The 21,588-nt window shown below is 39.7% G+C and overlaps 1 protein-coding gene across 3 annotated transcripts in view; it reads left to right on the top strand.

The window, feature by feature from the left end:
* PCDH19 (protocadherin 19) overlaps positions 1 to 21,166 on the top strand; it is a 107,911-nt gene extending 86,745 nt beyond the window's left edge. For 2 of the 3 annotated variants that reach the window (XM_029241016.1, XM_029241014.1), the window contains one exon: positions 20,220 to 20,809. In XM_029241016.1, coding sequence (XP_029096849.1) covers positions 20,220 to 20,809 — 590 coding nt within the window. Of the gene's footprint in view, positions 1 to 20,219 lie in introns of all 3 variants that reach the window. The other variant, XM_029241015.1, reaches the window with a different exon arrangement.
* Positions 21,167 to 21,588: the final 422 nt, after the last annotated feature.

Below are 21,588 nucleotides of genomic sequence, written 5' to 3'. Positions count from 1 at the left end.
GCAAAGTGGAATTAAGGGGATAAGAAAGCTCTAGGGCCAAAGAAGTCTTTTTCTTTAATTATTTCAATTTACTCTTAGAATATTTTTATGATAGAGTCCAACATCTTATATTAAACAAGTCTACACCCTCCTTCTCTATAACTGCCAAATTGGAATCTCAGAGAATAGAAATCATGCAGGCTTGAATGAAGCATCAAATTCTCTACTCCCAGTGCTGTCTTGTTTTCTGAACATAGAACTAGGCTCCTCAGGGCTTCTTAAGCCACAGCATGGCATTCCTTCATTAGCCCCATGTTTCACAGACCCAGTCATGAAAGATTGGCATATTAACCAACAAGGGGCAAATGCAATAAAATTGGAGTTCAGAAGAGGCAATGTTTTGGAAAAACAGATTATTCCAAGGGTGTAAAGATACATGATCTGTACAAAATGGACAGAGCATTTAAATTTACCAGACTGGTTTTTAGTAATCTTTTGATTTGTTCCATTTGATTTTTTCCAGCTTTATTGAGATATGATTGATATATAATGCTCCATTGTTTTAACTTGTGAATGGAGATGAGTATTCAGGATGATGAGGACTGATAGGGGTGCTGGTGAGTGTGTGTGTGTCCGTGATAGTTTTTTTTATGGCCATAATTTAGGATTAATATGCATCAGCTCTTACATAGATTTTTCTAGAGCCATGTCAGGATGTCTGAACTCAGGTCATCTCAACCGAAAAGCTTCTGCTACTTCTGTATTCAGAGTTCAAGCCAACTCAGAAAAAGCCCTCACAGCTGTGGCCCAAAGAATTTCTAAGACTTCCTCAATGCTTCAGATGGAGCAGCCATTCTTTCTTTCCAAGTAGAGTTGGACAAGCTGAAGGTCAGGCGGTCATACTGGAACCACCATGTGCTAAAGGTGTAAAGGATTTTTTTCTTCCTAAAATGAGCAGCAGGACTAGCGTCTCATGCTTTCAAATGATCAAGCTTCCTCAAAGAGTATACTAATTGGCCTTGCTTCTGAATTTGTCTAATTGCTTTTGAGGCAACACCCTGAAAAATACAGCTTGTTTTCTCCTACTAGTATGATTAAGTGGACAACTGGAAAAAGAATAATTCTAAGTAATTCTAAGGAAAAGAGCAAAAGAATAAAATTAAGCATTGTCCGTGAAAGATGGATAATGACAAGTAAACATAGAAGGTGGCGTTTGATCCCTTCAATTTTGGTATTCATTATTCATAGTTATGATTCATAAATTCCAGCACAAATATTAGGCCTGCACCTCAGTGACATATTTGCATTTATTTTAAGTTGATTTCTACCTGGTTTTGCAAACAAGGATTTAATGATTTTGGTTATTTCTCACTCTCCCTCTGCTGCAATTTTGTCTTTTTCATATACTGGCTTCTATCCCTTTCACACTACCTCCATCATCCATCTCACTCCCCCATCCAAGATTCATTCTCTCTCTCTGCCTCTCTCTCTCTCTCTAATGTTTTAGGAAAAAAGATTTCTAACATGGAAAAGTGATATTTGAATAGATTCCCCTAAGGCAATCAATTTACTTTTAATTTGTCTGGAACGAAGCTTTTCTTTGCTGCTATGTGGAAGGATTGAAACTGCTGTAAAATTTATTAGCTTCCAGGAAGATATTTGAAATGAATATTTTTTAATGATTGTGCTGTTTGCTGTACCCAGAAGCAGTGTCATTGCAATTACAGTATTCCAGATGGTTGCTGAAGTTATGCTGAAATATCAAGATAATGCTAGACTTTTCTATGAGGCTTTTGTTGGTAATGAATAGTCCAACCTAAGGTAGTTAATAGATATTAATCCCTCCGACACTCATTTGCTTCCAGTGACTATTTCTAGTGATTCTTACCTATCTGATGACATGACACACACTATCTTTTTGAATCATTGCAAGAAACAGTGATTGGTTTACTGAACACTTTATTTTTCAAATGGGAAGGAAGTGATTGGAGAATTACTAATGTTGTTTCTTAGCCTCCCCACCCAGTAACAAGAACATTTTGGCAGTCGAGAATCTTTAAAGAATTTAGAAGTTAGCTGCAACATTTTTCATTGACTCGTGTATGACATTGCCTGTTCCACAAAACTGAATGTCCTGGGACTTGACTGAAGGAAGTGTCAGTTCCTGTTAAGAAGAACACCAGCTGCTGGGTGCCTTTTTTCCCCCACCAACATTAAATTTTCACTCAAAAAGGGAAGGTTTTTTTCTTGGCTAACGTGCCCTGCCCCTCCTGCTTTCCATACCAGCCTTATTTGTGACATCCTCACTACGTATTATGTCCAATACCCAGAAACTTATGACCAGCATAAAAGTGGCTTTTTTTCTCATGCTAATGATGTGTCAGCAATTTCCTTAGTTTCAAGGAAAGAGTGAAACTAAGTTGGCGATAACATTAAGTTCAGTGCTACTTGCAAGCATCATCTAAAGGCTTTGTGTTCACAGCGGTACAACTACCTGTAGAATGTGTGAAACGGTCTGTCTGTTTTTCATCTACACAAAATTAAACAGCTGGTTCGAACTCTTCACAGAAGTGATGAGGTGTTGTAGGTGTCCAATGGATGTAGGCTAAAGGACTTAATTCTGTGGACATTGTAGAAAGAAACTCTCTTTTCTCAGAGTTGCAGTATCTCAATGTTCCTCCTTTGGGGGAATAGTTCAGTGGCCTTCTGTGACACCTCATAGTTTAGTTGTAAAGCTTTTTCAGATGGTTTTGAAGCACCTCTATGAAGTCCAGAACTTTGTCAGATAATTTGCTCCACATAGAAGCCAAAATACAAAGATTCTAGTCTAGCCAATCTCTGCTTATCTCAGTCACTGTCAGTGCCTCTTATTTATCAGTCTCAATTTTCCAGGCAGCCCCAGCTTCATTTCTTTACTCCCCATGCATCAGCACAAATGATTTATACTTATAAACATCTTGAAATCTATTCTTTATGGATTGAATTGAATTGAGCCCCAGTACAAAAATGAAAACTCCAGGAACTATTGTGATTGCCCAAATTGCAACTTAGATTGTATGACTGTACATGCTATACTCTCATCTATCATAAATATTAAATTCTCAACCACTTATACTTTAATATGTTTTAACTTTATCTTTTCGACCAACTCAGCACTGAAGATTCCATTGAAAATAATTCAATTGCTTTGCATTCTGGAAGGGGCATCTTTTTTTTTTGGTACGCGGGCCTCTCACTGTTGTGGCCTCTCCCGTTGCAGAGCACAGGCTCCGGACGCACAGGCTCAGCGGCCATGGCTCACGGGCCCAGCCGCTCCACGGCATGTGGGATTCTCCAGGACCGGGGCACGAACCCGTGTCCCCTGCATTGGCAGGCGGACTCTCAACCACTGCGCCACCAGGGAAGCCCAGGAAGGGGCATCTTTTTAATCTATTTTCATGTGGCACCAAGAGTAAGTGAATTTCACGTGCATAGACCGTGAATGAGGGGAGAGACCTTTGTGCCATTTGGCATCACTGAGGCCCAATATCGGGTGGCACTTGCTAACTGATGCTGATCTGTCAAATTGTCTAGGACAAGGTTGGGATTTATCAGTCTTTTCAGCCATCCTCTTTATTGCAAGCTAAAGCTAAACTTCACAGAATTCTTGCTGTTTAACTAGTTAGCCATCCTGAAAATGCCAACCTATGCTGATCAAGGCTGACTTTTCTCTCTCTCTGTCTCCTCTCTTTTGGCAACATACCTTTGGCAGTCTCAGGAACGCTGTTCCTATATCCTATCCCCCACCTTGCCTTTCCTGAGGTATCTCTGCCTCCAGACATTTCTAGTCTTTCTTACCCCCATCAGAGTCTCCTCTCCTGGTACCCTTTACCCAGGGCTTTGCTCTATGACCGAAGGAAATCTGTTGATATCAGTTTGATAGTGGATCCTCTTATTTTAACAGGGACTTTTAATACCTGTATCCAGATGAATGAAAAATGTGGGAATTTCTCTCCACGTTACAAGGGTTGGTTTTTGTATACTTCTTCTTTGGCATCTGTCAAATAATACCACATAAGCGTTTTGAATGTCAATCACAGTTTTTGGTCCTACCCCTTCTGCATGTTGTCTGCCTGGCCATAGTGCTCTAGGTAGGGCTGCTAACTAGCAGGAGGCTAAGGAACAGGAGAACAGAAAGAAGGAGAAACCAAAATGGCAGAAGACGCTGCAAGAAAGAGAAGAAGAGAATGAGAGACAAGGAGCTGTTTGTAGTGTACATAATTTGTGATTTACTTCTTGTCACACTGGAATGGCTGCAGAATAGCTTGGTGTCATTGGTTCACGAGTCTCTAGAAATGTCCCAGCCTTCACTGGTGCGCTCTTGAATATTTTACAAATGGAGCTCCATCTTTACTTGCTGAAACTTTGGGTCCTTTAGGAAGTGAGTGTAAATTCCTCCCAGAATTACAGCTGGAAGAGGGGAAGGCTTTGGGAAGTTGTGATTTTGCAAAGTCCTGAGCCCTTATTGAAATTTTGCTAGATGCTCAAATGGTATCTAAATACCCAAAAGAAGCTTAGCCCTTAATATGTCAATCAGATCAAAACTAAGATGGAATATCTGAAGCCTAGATAGTGCTTCCTGCTCTCTTTCCTTTCTTCCCTCTTCCTTCCCTCCCTCCCTTTTCCACTGAGCCTATTGCTACTCGTTTGCATTGTTAAGTTACAGATAACAGATGGATGTTCTTTCTCCTGACTCTTTGCAGGCCTTAAAATGCTTTTAAGAATTATTTCCAGGATAATTCTTTCCTTTGGTAATTCCCAGGCATATTTGACTTGAGAAGTAGTCTCTTGATGTGTATTTAAATTAGTTTTGCCAGGAAGAGTCAGCATCTGCGGTGGGTATTTGGACAACAGATTAATTTCATAAAACAGACGCTTCTGCTTATTGTGTTGTTAACTTATGAGTACAGGCCCCATTAACTATTGTTAGAATTAAAAACTCCAAGGTACATGGCAAATGTATTTTCAACTGGACATCAGCGCATAATAGATCTCTTTAAGATCTGTATATAGTGTGCAGGAAACCACTCAGAGGCCAAGATGACGTTTGACTTCAATGTTTCTCAAGTGTTCATTTACTTTATTGCCTTCAGCAAAGCTACATAGTTTTCTTTGCAGGTTTCCTACTAGTTATTTCCACTTTTAGGAGTTGTATTAGTGGCACAGTATCTGGTGTGTTGACCAAGATTCTTTGTTCTGTTGCCATCACTTTTTTGGGTACCTTTTTCATTCAGTTAAATTAAACTGTTATTGAGTACCTGCTTTCTGCTGGGCCCTTTGCTAGGTTCTGTGGGCATGGGAGGGAACAAAACAGATATAATCTTTGCTCATTTAGAGTTTACAAGCTGGCATTGAATATAGATATTAAACAAGTAACTACAAGTATGATGAGTGCTATATAGGAGGTGGTATGGGACCTACCTTAATCTAAGGAATCAGGCAAGGATTCCCTGAGGAAGTTACATTTAAGTTGAGACTTTAGGGATAATGTATCAGATATGAATAGTGTTAAACTGCTGGTAATAAACATCCCCTCCCCTCACTAAGGGAAATAAATCAGTGAATGAAATAAGAGAGAAGCTTAGTTTTCCTCTTATTTAAAAAAAGTTCATGTCTAGTGAGGTAGGTTTACAATATCTTCAGTATCCCAAAGTCCTTATATTTTTTTACTCTGCTATTCATAGGCACATGGCTTCCATCCTCAGAGTTGCCTCATGGTAGTAAGATGGATGCTGTGGCTCCATCTATTATGTCTCCATTCCAGACAGGACAAAGCAGGGAGAAATAAGGACAAAGGTCCCCCAGTTAAGTCAGCTCACCTCTTTTAAGGAGACTTCTTGACATCCTACCTCCATAACATTGACCCACTCTTAGTTACATGGCCACTCCTATCTATAAAGGCTAGAAAATGTAGTTTTTTAGCTGGCACATTGCCAGTCCTAACAGAAGTGGGGTTCTGTTTCTAAATGATTCACTTTGTTATAAAGCAGAAACGAATACACCATTGTAAAGCAATTATATTCCAATAAAGATGTTAAAAAATAGATATGGATGTTTGGTAGGCAGTTTGTTTTTTCTGCTTCAGATGAGTAGGAGTTAGCTAAGTCAAGAGGGGACACTTCTCAACAGTTATGTTTTATTGATTAGGTGCATGTGATCAATTTTAACAGCATTTAACCTCTTCATAATCTTTGCCACAATCCCTTCTATTGTATCTTACAAAAAATGGCCCCACTTTGGTCTTAGATTATTTTGTTTATGGGATGATGCAGGGTAAGCTAAGTGGATATATATGAGTACAATCCAGGAAGCTTTTCTGATTTACACATCACTTGCATCTAAGTTATGTTACTGCTGCTACTTAGATGTAGCTAACTACTTGAGCTCTCAGGAACTGGAACTCATTTTAACTTTCCCTTTCTGCCTCATTGATTGCAGATCACTTCTGAGGAGGTAACACATTGCTCTTGTAATTCTTACCTTGAACTATTTTAGTGTTGGAGTTTTGTCTCTGATCATTGGGATCTTTGAGTTAATACACCAAACTCTGAATCATGGTAAAGAACTGCCAGCATTATTGAACACATCCATTGTGGCTGAACATCTATACAAACCCAACAGAGCCTCTCAACCCTTCTATTATACCAAGACTTTGAAAGTTTTAGCAAAGCCTGAGATGGTGTTTTCATCATTTTCTTTTTTTACTTTGGTTGGGGCCTTGGGTAGGCTCTTTCTAGTGTGTGGAAACATATTGTTTGCCCACATCTGAAGAGACAGCAGTTTCACGTCCTGAGGAGGGTAGTAATTGCTGCAAAAAGTTTTGCTATTATCTGCACAAAGTAACATATTCTGTTCTTTTTCTATTTGAATTACTTCCTTATCCATCATGACTTAGGCGTTGCAGCCTCTTATGCCTCCCATGTTCTCATAAGACTGATGCATTAAGATTTATTTATTTTTTCTTTTGCCCAGAGGTTTTGGGAGTCTCTTACAAAAGTCCCTAATGACAGATTGTGACCAAAAATATATTTATTACTACCTAGATTGAAGAAGCTTTATTTTTTCTCTATATTTTATTTATTTTTTTGTCTAAAATAATCTGATCTGTTTTGAACTAAGGAGTTCCATGGCCTCAAGATTTGTGTCCTCTTCCAAACTTATGCACTCTCTTCATTTATTTATTTATTTATTTGCAAATCCTAGGAACAAGTTCAGAAGCAGGGAAAACCAATTTGCAAATTCATCATTCACCCCTAATCATGTGTGTATTTGAATTAAAGACACCTGCTTTTATTCATCTGTACATGTTAGTGTGTTTAAATTTCCACAACTTTGTATGGATTTTAGTCTTAACATTTTGCTTTGCCTAGTCTCAGGGTAATACTTTCAGAGAAAGATATAGCAAGGTATAGAGTCACAGATAGGCTCATAAGAGGAATCTTAGCCGGGAATTAGTGAATTGTTAGCTTACCTCTATTTCAGCTGGAGCCAGAATCTTGACAGTTAATTTGTGACAGTACAAAATGATTCCTGTCTAGTCGCATAGCTCCATCCCCAGCCACAGAACTACATGATGGCAGGCACATAATCTCTAACAGTTCTAGGCAATTCCACAAGTCGTCTCTACTTTTTTACATCTGGTATGTCATCATTGCTATTCTTAAGGGACTTTGTGTTGTGACTTTCTAACATTTGTTTTTTTTTTTAACATCTTTATTGGAGTATAATTGCTTTACAGTGTTGTGTTAGTTTCTGCTGTATAACAAAGTGAATCAGCTTTATGTACACATATATCCCCATATACCCTCCCCCTTGAACCTCCCTCCCCCCCTCCCTATCCCACCCCCCTAGGTGGTCACAAAGCACCGAGCTGATCTCCCTGTGCTATGCAGCTGCTTCCCACTAGCTATCTATTTTACATTTGGTAGTGTATATATGTCCATGCCACTCTCTCACTTTGTCCCAGCTTACCCTTCCCCCTCCCCGTATCCTCAAGTCCATTCTCTACATCTGCATCTTTATTCCCGTCCTGCCCCTAGGTTCTTCAGAACCCTTTTTCTTTTTTAGATTCATATATATGTGTTAGCATATGGTATTTGTTTTTCTCTTTCTGACTTACTTCACTCTGTATGACAGACTCTAGGTCCATCCACCTCACTACAAATAACTCAATCTTCTTTCTTTTTATGGCTGACTAATATTCCATTGTACATATGTGCCACATCTACTTTATCCATTCACCTGTCGATGGAGACTTAGGTTGTTTCCGCCTCCTGGTTATTGTAAATAGAGCAGCACTGAACATTGGGGTACATGACTCTTTTTGAATTATGGTATTCTCAGGGTATATGCCCAGTCGTGGGATTGCTGGATAGTATGCTAGTTCTATTTTTAGATTTTTAAGGAATATCCACACTGTTCTCCATAGTGGCTGTATCAATTTATATTCCCACCAACAGTGCAAGAGGGTTCCCTTTTCTCCACACCGTCTCCAGCATTTATTGTTTGTACATTTTTTGATGATGGCCATTCTGACTTGTGTAAGGTGATACCTCATTGTAGTTTTGATTTGCATTTCTCTAATCATTAGTGATGTTGAGCATCCTTTCATGTGTTTGTTGGCAATCTATCTTCTTTGGAGAAATGTCGATTTAGGTCTTCTGCCCATTTTTGGATTGGGTTGTTTGTTTTTCTGATATTGAGCTACATGAGCTGCTTGTATATTTTGGAGATTAATCCTTTGTCAGTTGCTTCGTTTGCAAATATTTTCTCCCATTCTGAGGGTTGTCTTTTGGTCTTGTTTATGGTTTCCTTTGTTGTACAAAAGCTTTGAAGTTTCATTAGGTCCCATTTGTTTATATTTGTTTTTATTTCCCTATCTCAAGGAGGTGGGTCAAGAAGTATCTTGCTGTGATTTATGTCATAGAGTGTTCTGCCTATGTTTTCCTCTAAGAGATTTATAGTGTCTGGCCTTATATTTAGAACTTTAATCCATTTTGAGTTTATTTTTGTATATGGTGTTAGGGAGTGTTCTAATTTCATTCTTTTACATGTAGCTCTCCAGTTTTCCCAGCACCACTTATTGAAGAGGCTGTCTTTTCTCCATTGTATATTCTTGCCTCCTTTATCAAAAATAAGGTGACCATATGTGTGTGGGTTTACCTCTGGGCTTTCTATCCTGTTCCATTGATCAATATTTCTGTTTTTTGTGCCAGTACCATACTGCCTTGATTACTGTAGCTTTGCAGTATAGTCTGAAGTCAGGATGCCTGATTCCTCCAGCTCCGTTTTTTATTCTCAAGATTGCTTTGGCTATTCAGGGTCTTTTATGCTCCATACAATTGTGAAATGTTTTGTTCTACTTCTGTGAAAAATGCCGTTGGTAGTTCGGTAGCAATTGCATTGAATCTGTAGATTACTTTGGGTAGTATAGTCATTTTCACAATGTTGATTCTTCCAATCCAAGGACATGGTATATCTCTCCATCTGTTTGCATCATCTTTAATTTCTTTCATCAGTGTCTTTTTTTTTAACATCTTTATTAGAGTATAATTGCTTTACAATGGTGTGTTAGTTTCTGCTTTATAGCAAAGTGAATCAGTTATACATATACATATATCCTGATATCTCTTCCCTCTTGTGTCTCCCTCCCTCCCACCCTCCCTATCTCACCTCTCTAGGTGGTCACAAAGCACCAAGCTGATCTCCCTGTGCTATGCGGCTGCTTCCCACTAGCTATCTATTTATGTTTGGTAGTGTATATATGTCCATGCCACTCTCTCACTTTGTCCCAGCTTACCCTTCCCCCTCCCCATATCCTCAAGACCATTCTCTAGTAGCTCTGCATCTTTACTCCTGTCCTGCACCTAGGTTCTTCCTGACCTTTTTTTTTTTTTTTTTTAGATTCCATATATATGTGTTAGCATATGGTATTTTCTTTTCTCTTTCTGACTTACTTCACTCTGTTGACAGACTCTAGGTCCATCCACCTCACTACAAATAACTCAATTTTGTTTCCTTTTATGGCTGAGTAATATTCCATTGTATATATGTGCCCCATCTTCTTTATACATTCATCTGTTGATGGACACTTAGGTTGCTTCCATGACCTGGCTATTGTAAATAGAGCTGCAATGAACATTGTGGTACATGACTCTTTTTGAATTATGGTTCTCTCAGGGTATATGCCCAGTAGTGCGATTGCTGGGTCATACGGTAGTTCTACTTTTAGTTTTATAAGGAACCTCCATACTGTTCTCTATAGTGGCTATATCAATTTACATTCCTACCAACAGTGCAAGAGGATTCCCTTTTCTCCACATCCTTTCCAGCATTTATTGTTTGTAGACTTTTTGATGATGGCCATTCTAAGTGCTGTGAGATGGTATCTCATTGTAGTTTTGATTTGCATTTCTCTAATGATTAATGATGTTGAGCATTCTTTCATGTGTTTGTTGGCAATCTGTGTATCTTCTTTGGAGAAATGTCTATTTAGGTCTTCTGCCCATGTTTGGATTGGGTTTTTTGTTTTTTTGATATTTAGCTGCATGAGCTGCTTGTCAGTTTTGGATATTAATCCTTTGTCAGTTGCTTCATTTGCAAATATTTTCTCCCATTCTGAGGGTTGTCTTTTGGTCTTGTTTATGGTTTCCTTTGTTGTGCAAAAGCTTTGAAGTTTCATTAGGTCCCATTTGTTTATTTTTGTTTTTATTTCCATTTCTCTAGGAGGTGGGTCAGAAAGGATCTTGCTGTGATTTATGTCATAGAATGTTCTGCCTATGTTTTCCTCTAAGAGTTTGATAGTGTCTGGCCTTACATTCAGGTCTTTAATCCATTTTGAGTTTCTCTTTGTGTGTTGTTTTAGGAAGTGTTCTAATTTCATTCTTTTACATTTAACTGTCCAGTTTTCCCAGAAACACTTATTGAAGAGGCTGTCTTTTATCCATTGTATATTCCTGCCTCGTTTATCAAAGATAAGGTGACCATATGTGTATGGGTTTATCTCTGGGCTTTCTATCCTGTTCCATCGATCTATATTTCTGTTTCTGTGCCAGTATCATACTGTCTTGATTACTGTAGCTTTGAAGCATAGTCTGAAATCAGGGAGCCTGATACCTCCAGCTCCATTTTTCTTTCTCAAGATTTCTTTGGATATTCAGGGTCTTTTGTGTTTCCATGCAAATTGTGAGATTTTTTGCTCTAGTTCTGTGAAAAGTGCCAGTGGTAGTTTGATAGGGATTGCATTGAATCTGTAGATTGCTTTGGGTAGTATAGTCATTTTCACATTGTTGATTCTTCCAATCCAATAACATGGTATATCTCTCCATCTATTTGTATCATCTTTAATTTCTTTCATCAGTGTCTCATAATTTTCTGCATACAGGTCTTTTGTCTCCTTAGGTAGGTTTTTTCCTAGATATTTTATTCTTTTTCTTGCAGTGGTAAATAGGAGTGTTTTCTTAACTTCACTTTCAGAGTTCTCAACATTAGTGTATAGGAATGCAAGAGATTTCTGTGCATTAATTTTGTATCCTGCTACTTTACGAAATTCATTGATTAGCTCTAGTAGTTTTCTGGTAGCATCTTTAGGATTCTATGTATAGTATCATGTCATCTGCAACCAGTGACAGCTTTACTTCTTTTCTGATTTGGGTTCCTTTTCGTTCTTTTTCTTCTCTGATTGCTGTGGCTAAAACTTCCAAAACAGTGTTGAATAATAGTGGTAAGAGTGGGCAAACTTGTCTTGTTCCTAATCTTCGTGGCAATGGTTTCAGTTTTTCACCATTGAGGATGATTTTGGCTGTGGGTTTGTCATATATGGCCTTTATTATGTTGAAGAAAGTTCCCTCTATGCCTACTTTCTGGAGGTTTTTTTTTTTATCATAAATGGGTGTTGAATTTTGTCGAAAGCTCTCTGTGCATTTTTGAGATGATCATGTGGTTTCTCCTTCAATTTGTTGATATGGTGTATCACATTGATTGATTTTCATATATTGAAGAATCACTGCATTCCTGGGATACACCCCACTTGATCATGGTGTATGATCCTTTTCATGTGCTGTTGGATTTCCTTTGCTAGTGTTTTGTTGAGGATTTTTGCTTCTATGTTCATACGTGATATTGGCCTGTACTTTTCTTTCTTTGTGACATCTTTTTCTGGTTGTAGTATCAGGGTGAGGTTGGCCTCGTAGAATGAGTTTGGGAGTGTTCCTCCCTCTGCTATATTTTGGAGGAGTTTAAGAAGGATAGGTGTTAGGTTTTCTCTAAATGTTTTGTAGAATTTTCCTGTGAAGCCATCTGGTCCTGGGCTTTTGTTTGTTGGAAGGTTTTTAATCACGGTTTCAAATTTAGTGCTTGTGATTGCTCTGTTTATATTTTCTATTTCTTCCTGGTTCAGACTCATAAGTTTGTGATTTTCTAAGAATGTGTCCATTTCTTCCAGGTTGTCCATTTTATTGGCATATAGTTGCTTGCAGTAATCTCTCATGATCCTTTGTATTTCTGCAGTGTTAGTTGTTACTTCTTTTTCATTTCTAATTCTACTGATTTGAGTCTTCTCCCTTTTTTTCTTGATGAGTCTGGCTAATGGCTTATCAATTTTTTTATCTTCTCAAAGGATCAGGTTTTATCTTTACTGAACTTTGCTATCATTTCCTTCATTTCTTTTTCATTTATTTCTGATCTGATCTTTATGATTTCTTTCCTTCTGCTAACTTTGGGGTTTTTTTTGTTCTTCTTTCTCTAATTGCTTTAGGTGTAATGTTAGGTTGTTTATTTGTGATGTTTCTTGTTTCTTGAGGTAGGATTGTATTGCTATAAACTTCCCTCTTAGAACTGCTTTTGCTGCATCCCATGAGTTTTGGATTGTCATGTTTTCATTGTCATTTATTTCAACGTAGTTTATGATTTCCTCTTTGACTTCTTTAGTGATCTCTTGGTTATTAAGTAGTGAATTGTTTAGCCTCCATGTGTTTGTAATTTTTACAGATTTTTTCCTGTAATTGATATCTAGTCTCATAGCGTTGTGTTCGGAAAAGATACTTGATACAATTTCAATTTTCTTAAATTTACCAAGGCTTGATTTGTGACCCAAGATATGAACTATCCTGGAGAGTGTTCCATTAACACTTGAGAATAAAGTGTATTCTGTTGTTTTTGAATGGAATGTCCTATAAATATCAGTAAAGTCCATCTTGTTTAATGTGTCATTTAAAGCTTGTATTTCGTTTTTTATTTTCATTTTGGATGATCTGTCCATTGGTGAATGTGGGGTGTTATAGTCCCCTACTGTGAGTGTGTTACTGTCGATTTCCCGTTTTATGGCTGTTAGCATTTGCCTTACGTATTGAGGTGCTCCCTTTTTGGGTGCATAAATACTTACAATTCGTATATCTTCTTCTTGGATTGATCCCTTGATCATTATGTATTGTCCTTCTTTGTTTCTTGTAATAGTCTTTATTTTAAAGTCTATTTTTTCTGATATGAGAATTGCTACTCCTGCTTGCTTTTGATTTCCATTTGCATGGAATATCTTTTTCCATCCCCTCACTTTCAGTCTGTATGTGTCCCTAGGTCTGAAGTGGTTCTCTTGTAGATAGCATATATACGGGTCTTGTTTTTTTATCAAATGTTGGTGTGTTTAATATTGTCCCAGAGGTCTCTGAAACTGTCCTCAATTCTTTTCATTATTTTTTCTTTATTCTGCTCTGTGGTAGTTATTTCCACTGTTTTATCTTCCAGGTCACTTATCTGTTCTTCTGGCTCAGTTATTTTGCTATTGATTCTTTCTAGAGAATTTTAAATTTCATTTATTTTGTTGTTCATCATTCTTTGCTTGCTCTTTCATTCTTCTAGGTCCTTGTTAAATGTTTCTTGTATTTTATCCATTGTATTTCCAAGATTTTGAATCATCTGTACTATCATTCCTCTGAATTCTTTTTCAGGTAAACTGCCTGTTTCCTCTTCATTTCCTTGGTCTGTTGGGTTTTTAGCTTGCTGCATCATCTGCTGTGAATTTCTCTGTCTTCTCTTTTTGCTTAACTTACTGTGTTTGTGGTTTCCTTTTCATAGGCTTCAGGTTCATAGTTCCTGTTGTTTTTGTGCCCACAGTGGGTAAGCTTGGTTCATTGGGCTGTGTAGGCTTCCTGACAGAGGGAACTGGTGCCTGTGTTCTGGAGGATGAGGCTGGATCTTGTGTTTCTGGTGGGCAGGACCATGTCTGGTGTTGCGTTTTGGGGTGTCTGTGACCTTATGATTTTAGGCAGCCTCTTTGCTTATGGGTGGGGTTGTGTTCCTGTCTTGCTAGTTTTTTGGCATAGGGTGTGCAGCACTGTAGCTTGCTGGTCGTTGATTGGAGCTGGGTCGTAAAGTTGAGATGGAGATCTCTGGGAGAGCTTTCGCCATTTGATATTCCATGGGGCTGGGAGGTCTCTGGTGGAGCAATGTCTTGAACTCGGCTCTTCCATCTTAGAGGCTCAGGCCTGACAGCCAGCTGGAGCAACAAGACATTGTCAGCCACATGACTCAGAAGAAAAGGGAGAAAAAGGAAGAAAAGAAAGAAAGAAAGATAGAAAGAAAGAGAGAGAGAGAGGGAAAGAAGGAAAGAAAGAAAATACAATAAAGTTATTATAATAAAAAATTAAATTAAAAAATTTAAAAAAGTAATTAAAAAAGAAAGAAGAGAGCAACCAAGCCAATAAACAATTCCACCCATGATAACAAGTGGTAAAAACTATACTAAAAAAAAATCCAAAACAAAACAAACCCAACCAACAAAATCTGGACAGAGATAACCCTAGGGCAAATGGTAAAAGCAAAGCTATACAGACAAATTCACACCAGGAAGCATACACATAAACACCCACAAAAAGAGGAAAAGGAAAACATACACACACACACACACACACACACACACACACACACATATATATCAAAAAAAAGGAAGAGACCAACCAAATCAATAAACAAATCTACCAATGATAATAAGCTCTAAATACTAAACTAAGATAAACATAAAACCAGATACAAATTAGATGCAGAATGCAAAACCCTAGTTTACAGTTGTTCCCAAAGTCCACCACATCAATTTTGGGATGATTTGTTGTCTCTTCAGGTATTCCACAGATGCAGGGTACATCAAGTTGACTGTGGGGATTTAATCCGCTGCTCCTGAGGCTGCTGGGAGAAATTTCCCTTTCTCTTCTTTGTTCGCACAGCTCCTGGGGTTCAGCTTTGGATTTGGCCCCACCTCTGCATGTAGGTCACCTGAGGGCGTCTGTTCTTTGCCCAGACAGGACGGGGTTAAAGGAGCATCTGATTAGGGAGCTCTGGCTCACTCAGGCCGGGGGGAGGGAGGTGTATGGATGCGTGGAGAGCCTGTGTTGGCAGAGGCCGGCATGATGTTGCACCAGCCTGAGGCGCGCCGTGTGTTCTCCCGAGGAAGTTGTCCCTGTATCATGGGACCCTGGCGGTGGCAGGCTGCACAGGCTCCTGGGAAGGGAGGTGTGGATAGTGATCTGTGCTTGTACACAGGTTTCTTGGTGGTTGCAGCAGCAGCCTTAGCACCTCATGCCTGTCTCTGGTGTCCGCACTGTTAGCTGCGGCTCTCGCCTGTCTCTGGAGCTCGTTTAGGTGGTACTCTGAATCCCCTCTCCTCTCACACCCTGAAACAATGGTATCTTGCTTCTTAGTCAGGTCCAGACTTTTTCCCAGACTCCCTCCCGGCTAGCTGTGGTGCTCTAGCCTCCTTCAGGCTGTGTTCACACAGCCAACCCCGGTCGTCTCCCTGGGATCTGACCTCTGAAACCTGAGCCTCAGCTCGCAGCCCCCACCTTCCCCAGCGGGTGAACAGACAACCTGCTCAGGCTGATGAGTGCTGGTGGGCACGGATCCTCTGTGTGGGAATCTGCCCACCCCGCTGTCTCCCTCCCACTGGTGCAGGTCCCATCCCTATTCTATTGTCTCTGTTTTTCCTTTTTTTTTGTTGTTTTTTTTTCTTTTTTGCGGTACGTGGGCCTCTCACTGTTGTGGCCTCTCCCGTTGCGGAGCACAGGCTCCGGATGCACAGGCCCAGCGGCCCAGCGGCCATGGCTCACGGGCCCAGCCACTCCGCGGCATGTGGGATCTTCCCGGACCGGGGCACAAACCCATGTACCCTGCATCGGCAGGCGGACTCCCAACCACTGCGCCACCAGGGAAGCCCTGTTTTTCCTTTTCTCTTTTGCCCTACCCAGGTAGGTGGGGAGTTTCTTGCATTTTGGGAAGTCTGAGGTCTTCTGCCAGCATTTAGTAGGTGTTCTGTAAGAGTTGTTCCACATGTAGATATATTTTTGATGTATTTGTGTGGAGGAAGGTGATCTCCATGTCTTAGTCCTCCGCTGTCTTGAAGTTCCCCCCTCTCACTTTTAAAGCACACTTAATTTCCTTACTAAACTGAAGTTTTGATTTTTAAAGGTAATTCATCTGCATTGCATTTATGAATGTAGGTTACCTTGGGCTGGGAAGACATTCTTTCTGTCCATCTATATTCTCCATATTTTCTTTCATATTTCATATGTCTATAAACACTAAAGCTAGGTTAGATTTTGTTTCAATAGTATGGACACAAATGTCACTGAGTGTTGTTTGATACTAAAATGATAACCAGCAAGTCACTGCCCTTGGTAAGGGTTTAAGGAAATAAAGAGATCAGATCTAAACCAGGAGTGAGACATTGTGAGTAAATGAGTCTTTCAGATTGAAGTCTTCACTTGCATGGGGTAAGAGCAGTGTACCTAATATGTACACATAATTAACTGAAGAAAATTGCATATTATTCTAGCTTCCAAAGGGCTGAGGTGGGCTTAGTGAGATTGGTGTGTAGGCTTAGACCGATTGCGTTCCTGGGGGTGCTGAGTGAGTTTACCTTTTTCTATTCCCAGAGAGTGATCTATTCACTTAGGCAGTGGGTAAGCTGAAAGCAAGCACTATCTTTGCAGAGAAGCTTCTGAGATGATTGAGTTCCCTGCTCTGGTCTTTGTCAATTCATAAGATCTTAGAGGTATCTACCTCTGGGGTCTCTGCCCTCTGTGTATGCTGGGGATCCAGGTCTCCTTATGTTGTTCATTTGAAGCAGCCTACCATAGCGAAGGAGCACTGTATGTGGATTTGGGGTGACACATGAATGGTGTTCTCTTAATGAATTGTGTTGAGAAAAGAAGTACCTCTTCAAATTTTAAGATAGCTACTTGAAACTAAAAACTTAAAAGAAACTTAAGAGAGCTTTATGTTGAGCCTATTGAGAAGATTCTACTAGATTGTCATTCATCACTGTTCTGCTCTGGGCATATGAGCAAGTGGCCTGTAATATCAGCCTGAAGGTCAGCTGGGATTTCCTCTTCATAGCTGGTCATATGGCTGTGGTTCCATGGCTCAAAGGTTAAGGCCTCTATGCCTCTGTGCCCTAAATTGTGGACAAAAAGGACAGGGATCCCACAGCCTTCCAGACATTTTTTTCTGACTTCCAGGGAGCTCACTCAGAGTTATAGAAATGGAAGTTAGTTATTGAACTGTTCCCCCACTTGCACCTCCTTACTCCCCACCTCCAAACAAACACTCAAACTAATTCTTTAGAGCTATTACTTAGAGAGTTATGAGATACGCCTCAGAGGAAATGTTGAGGAAGAAGCATCTTTTGGGGAAACTCTGAAGGTGTGAAACTTTGTCCTACTGGAGGGATACTGGGGTCATCCACTAGATTTGGATGAAATTGAATGTGGGTGGATCAGCTATAGGCTCTTCCACTCATAATGTTTGGGTCCACACAAAGTGTTTCCCAAGTATATCCCAACATGTTTCCCATACTTTCATACTTTCTGCCTCCCAGGAACATATGTGTATTTTAAAAAAAATATTTGTTGGAGTATAGTTGCTTTACAATGTTGTGTTACTTTCTACTGTACAGCAAAGTGAATCAGCTATACATATACATATATCCCCTCTTTTTCGGATTTCCTTCCCATTTAGGTCACCACAGAGCATTGAGTAGAGTTCCCTGTGCTACACAGTAGGTTCTCATTAGGTTATCTATTTTATACATAGTATCAATAATGTTTACATGTCAGTCCCAATCTCCCAATTTGTCCCACCCCCCCTTTCCCCTTTAGTATCCATATATTTATTCTCTACGTCTGTGGCTCTATTTCTGCTTTGTAAATAAGATCGTCTATACCAATTTTTTTCAGATTCCACATATATGCATTAATATACAATACTTGTTTTTCTCTTTCTGACTTACTTCACTCTCTAAGAACATATGTGTTTTGAGTAATGATAAGTTATCAGATGGCAACACTGAGAGTTTTCAGGGAAGAGGCAGAGAAAGGGCTTTTGACAAACCATCATTTCGCAGAGGTGGCCAGGCAACCCTGACATGGAACTGTGCTGGAGATTGCAGAAGCATTGTCCTGTGTATGGGGAAGGCACTTATCCTCTTGGTGATAATGCTCATTTGCTATTTGGTTGCACCTCTGCAAAATTCTGAAAGTTTCATTCTTCAGTACTGAAAGGGGGCTTAAAATGGCCATCTTAAAGATAAGTCGGCAAATTGTGTCCTGGTGCATTGAAGGAGGTCTTACCTTTGGTTGGCCTTTCCATACTTTAGACTAGGTTAAAGGCCATTTCCAGAGTTGTGTTGAAATTTAGACTCAGCCTGGATTAGGCCTTGATGTTTAGCTGCTTCTAACACTTTTTCTCCAAATGATGAAGTATACACCCAATTCAACCATTATTTCTTGAACCCCCTCCCAAGTGCACCTTTACCAAAATAACTTTTGATGATTGAGGCAGAGCAGTGCCTCTTTGCTCCGTCATTTAGTCTTTAAAAAAATCAAGAAACAGACTAAAACACAGAAATACAATTGTATAAGGAAGGTGTGTTATATATAGACTAATATCAGGCAAGACCCTGAATTGCAGACTTCTTCCTGCAAAAAAAAAAAGCAGTCACAGCGCATATTTATAACTTTTTTTTGACATGTACTTTTTTGTCCTTGCGATCTCTTGTGGTATCCCCACCTCCTCTGATCCTGCCCCAAAGATTTCTATAAATGTTAAGCTGCTAATATTTTGATGCATTGTGCAATGTTATGAAAATCTTCATTAGGTCATCCTCATGCAAGAATGTAACAAATATAAATTGATCTGGAAAACTAGAGCTGTAAACCAGACATTAATAGTTTTCCAGTGGACAGGTAGACGTTAACCCTGGGTCCATGCTTTAGTGAAGCCCCTGTAGAAAGCCTTTCTGAGAGCCAAATTAAAACCTTAACTCTAAATGAACCGATATGAAAAGAGCAAAGCATGTCTTGCCAATAATTATGAATTCTATTTGCTGAGATCTTCTATGATAGGGTTAAAGTAATCCATGAAAGAATTATTTTAAGAAATATGACCCTAATGAAACTGCAGATAAGAAAGATAAGGAGGGATGGCTAGTTGGGTATAATTAAATGATGTTCAATCTATGAGTGATGTGTGCATAAGGCCAATGAACCTTCTGGGTCACATGTAAGGAAGAGATCTCAATATATTCCTTCTGATGGGAAATGAAATTATGTAAATGGTTTAGTGAGGAGATTGGCTGGTGGGACTGATGGTCAAAAAGAAGTGACGTGATTGGGTTTTCAAAGAAAGCATGTTACTAATCTAAAATTAAGCATTGCATATCATTAACAGGTAGGGTGGGAATGTGGTTGACAGTGCTACTGCTCAAAAACATGGCCAAGACTTCTCAGATATACTGACTGTTGGATTCCCTGCTCTGCCTCCACTCCCTCTTCTGCTGGAACCAGTTTCAAACACAGTTGATTTTTAACAGGAGTTGTTGATAAAATTGCTGACTCTCAGCACCTCTACAGTCAGGATAAACTTCTTAAAAACATATTTTTTCATCACACTGTGTTTTCCTTTAGGTTTTTAGTTTTGTCAGCAGTGGGAACAGCAACAAAAATAAAAATAAAAAAGAAGGGGAGAGTATTGAGGGGGAGATCTGCAGCTTTTTAAAAATCCAATTCTTCACACTTGTCCCAAAAGGCAATAAAGGACTATCTAAAAGTATCATTTCCCAAAAGGGCCTGTGGGTACCTAAGAAACCAGAACACTGGGGACTAACAATGATTCCTGGGAAAAGCTGATGAAATTGACATTTTATTTTCTCCAAACAGATCAGAATGAAGGATTTCATTGCAGGGAAGAATGCCGGATTCTTGGCCACTCTGACAGGTGCTGGATGCCCCGGAACCCCATGCCCACCCGCTCCAAGTCCCCTGAGCATGTGAGGAACATCATTGCACTGTCCATTGAAGCTACTGCTGCCGATGTTGAAGCTTATGATGACTGCGGCCCCACCAAGCGGACTTTTGCAACCTTTGGAAAGGATGTCAGTGACCACCCAGCTGAGGAGAGGCCCACCCTGAAAGGCAGGAGGACTGTTGATGTGACCATCTGCAGCCCCAAAGTCAACGGCGCTATCCGGGAGGCAGGCAATGGCTGTGAGGCTATTAGCCCTGTCACCTCCCCTCTGCACCTCAAGAGCCCTCTGCCTACTAAGCCTTCTGTGTCTTACACCGTTGCCCTGGCGCCCCCGGCCCGCGATCTGGAGCAGTATGTCAACAATGGCCCTTCTCGTCCCTCTGAAGCTGAACCCCGTGGAGCTGATGGCGAGAAAGTTGTGCATGAGGTCAGCCCTATTCTGAAGGAAGGTCGTGACAAAGAGTCTCCTGGTGTGAAGCGTCTGAAGGATATCATTCTCTAAATCAGTCTTGGGGAAGAAGAGAGAGAAACCATGCTGGCTAGCAAAGAAACAGGAGCTGATCATTTTAATTGCTCACCAATGGTTGGTTCTTGAGTGGCTGTATTTCAGAGCTTTCCCTAAATGTATTGTTTATAAGTGACTATCATTCTGTGACAATCCCTCTCATTTCAACAGGCAGCAGGGGTGTTCCGTTGGAGCAAATTAGCTTTGGCTTGAGTTGTTCATGGGGCCTTGATGTTGGGGAAGCAGAGACAAATTCAGTTGTGAAAAGTATTATGTATTAAGTGTTTGGATTTATATATTTTTGTATGTCAAAATTATAATAAAAATTATCATTGTTTGTGGAGGATTACATTTTAAAAAAGCAAAAAAAAAAAAAATGCTCTGGACACCTTTAATAGGCTCGCCACTGTTTTGTAGTGTAGACAAGTTAATGGTCATTTATTGTGTACTATTCATTGATTCAGTGATGTGAAATCAAGCCCCCAAATGGTTGTTTCTGAAGCTCGAGTACTTTCCGATGCCACTACTTTGCTGTGGACATCCCTGCTTTAAGAACCCTTTTGCTAGCTGTGCTATTGTCATATTTGATATTGCAAATTGCTATGTGTGTGGTGATGGCAAAAGGCTTTTAGAAGTTGGTGTTTTTTTCTTAAAAAACTAAAATAAAACTACAGATAAAAACAAAGTGCAAACAACTGAGACAACAAGTGAATGAGTAACACCACACATATAGATTGAGTACTTGGAGGATACTCACTCACAGAGTCTACCCACGG

Source organism: Monodon monoceros, unplaced genomic scaffold (genome assembly GCF_005190385.1).
Source record: "Monodon monoceros isolate NGI ecotype Baffin Bay Population unplaced genomic scaffold, NGI_Narwhal_1 Super_Scaffold_22, whole genome shotgun sequence".
Taxonomy (NCBI): domain Eukaryota; kingdom Metazoa; phylum Chordata; class Mammalia; order Artiodactyla; family Monodontidae; genus Monodon; species Monodon monoceros.
This window is presented reverse-complemented; position numbering and strand designations above follow the sequence as displayed.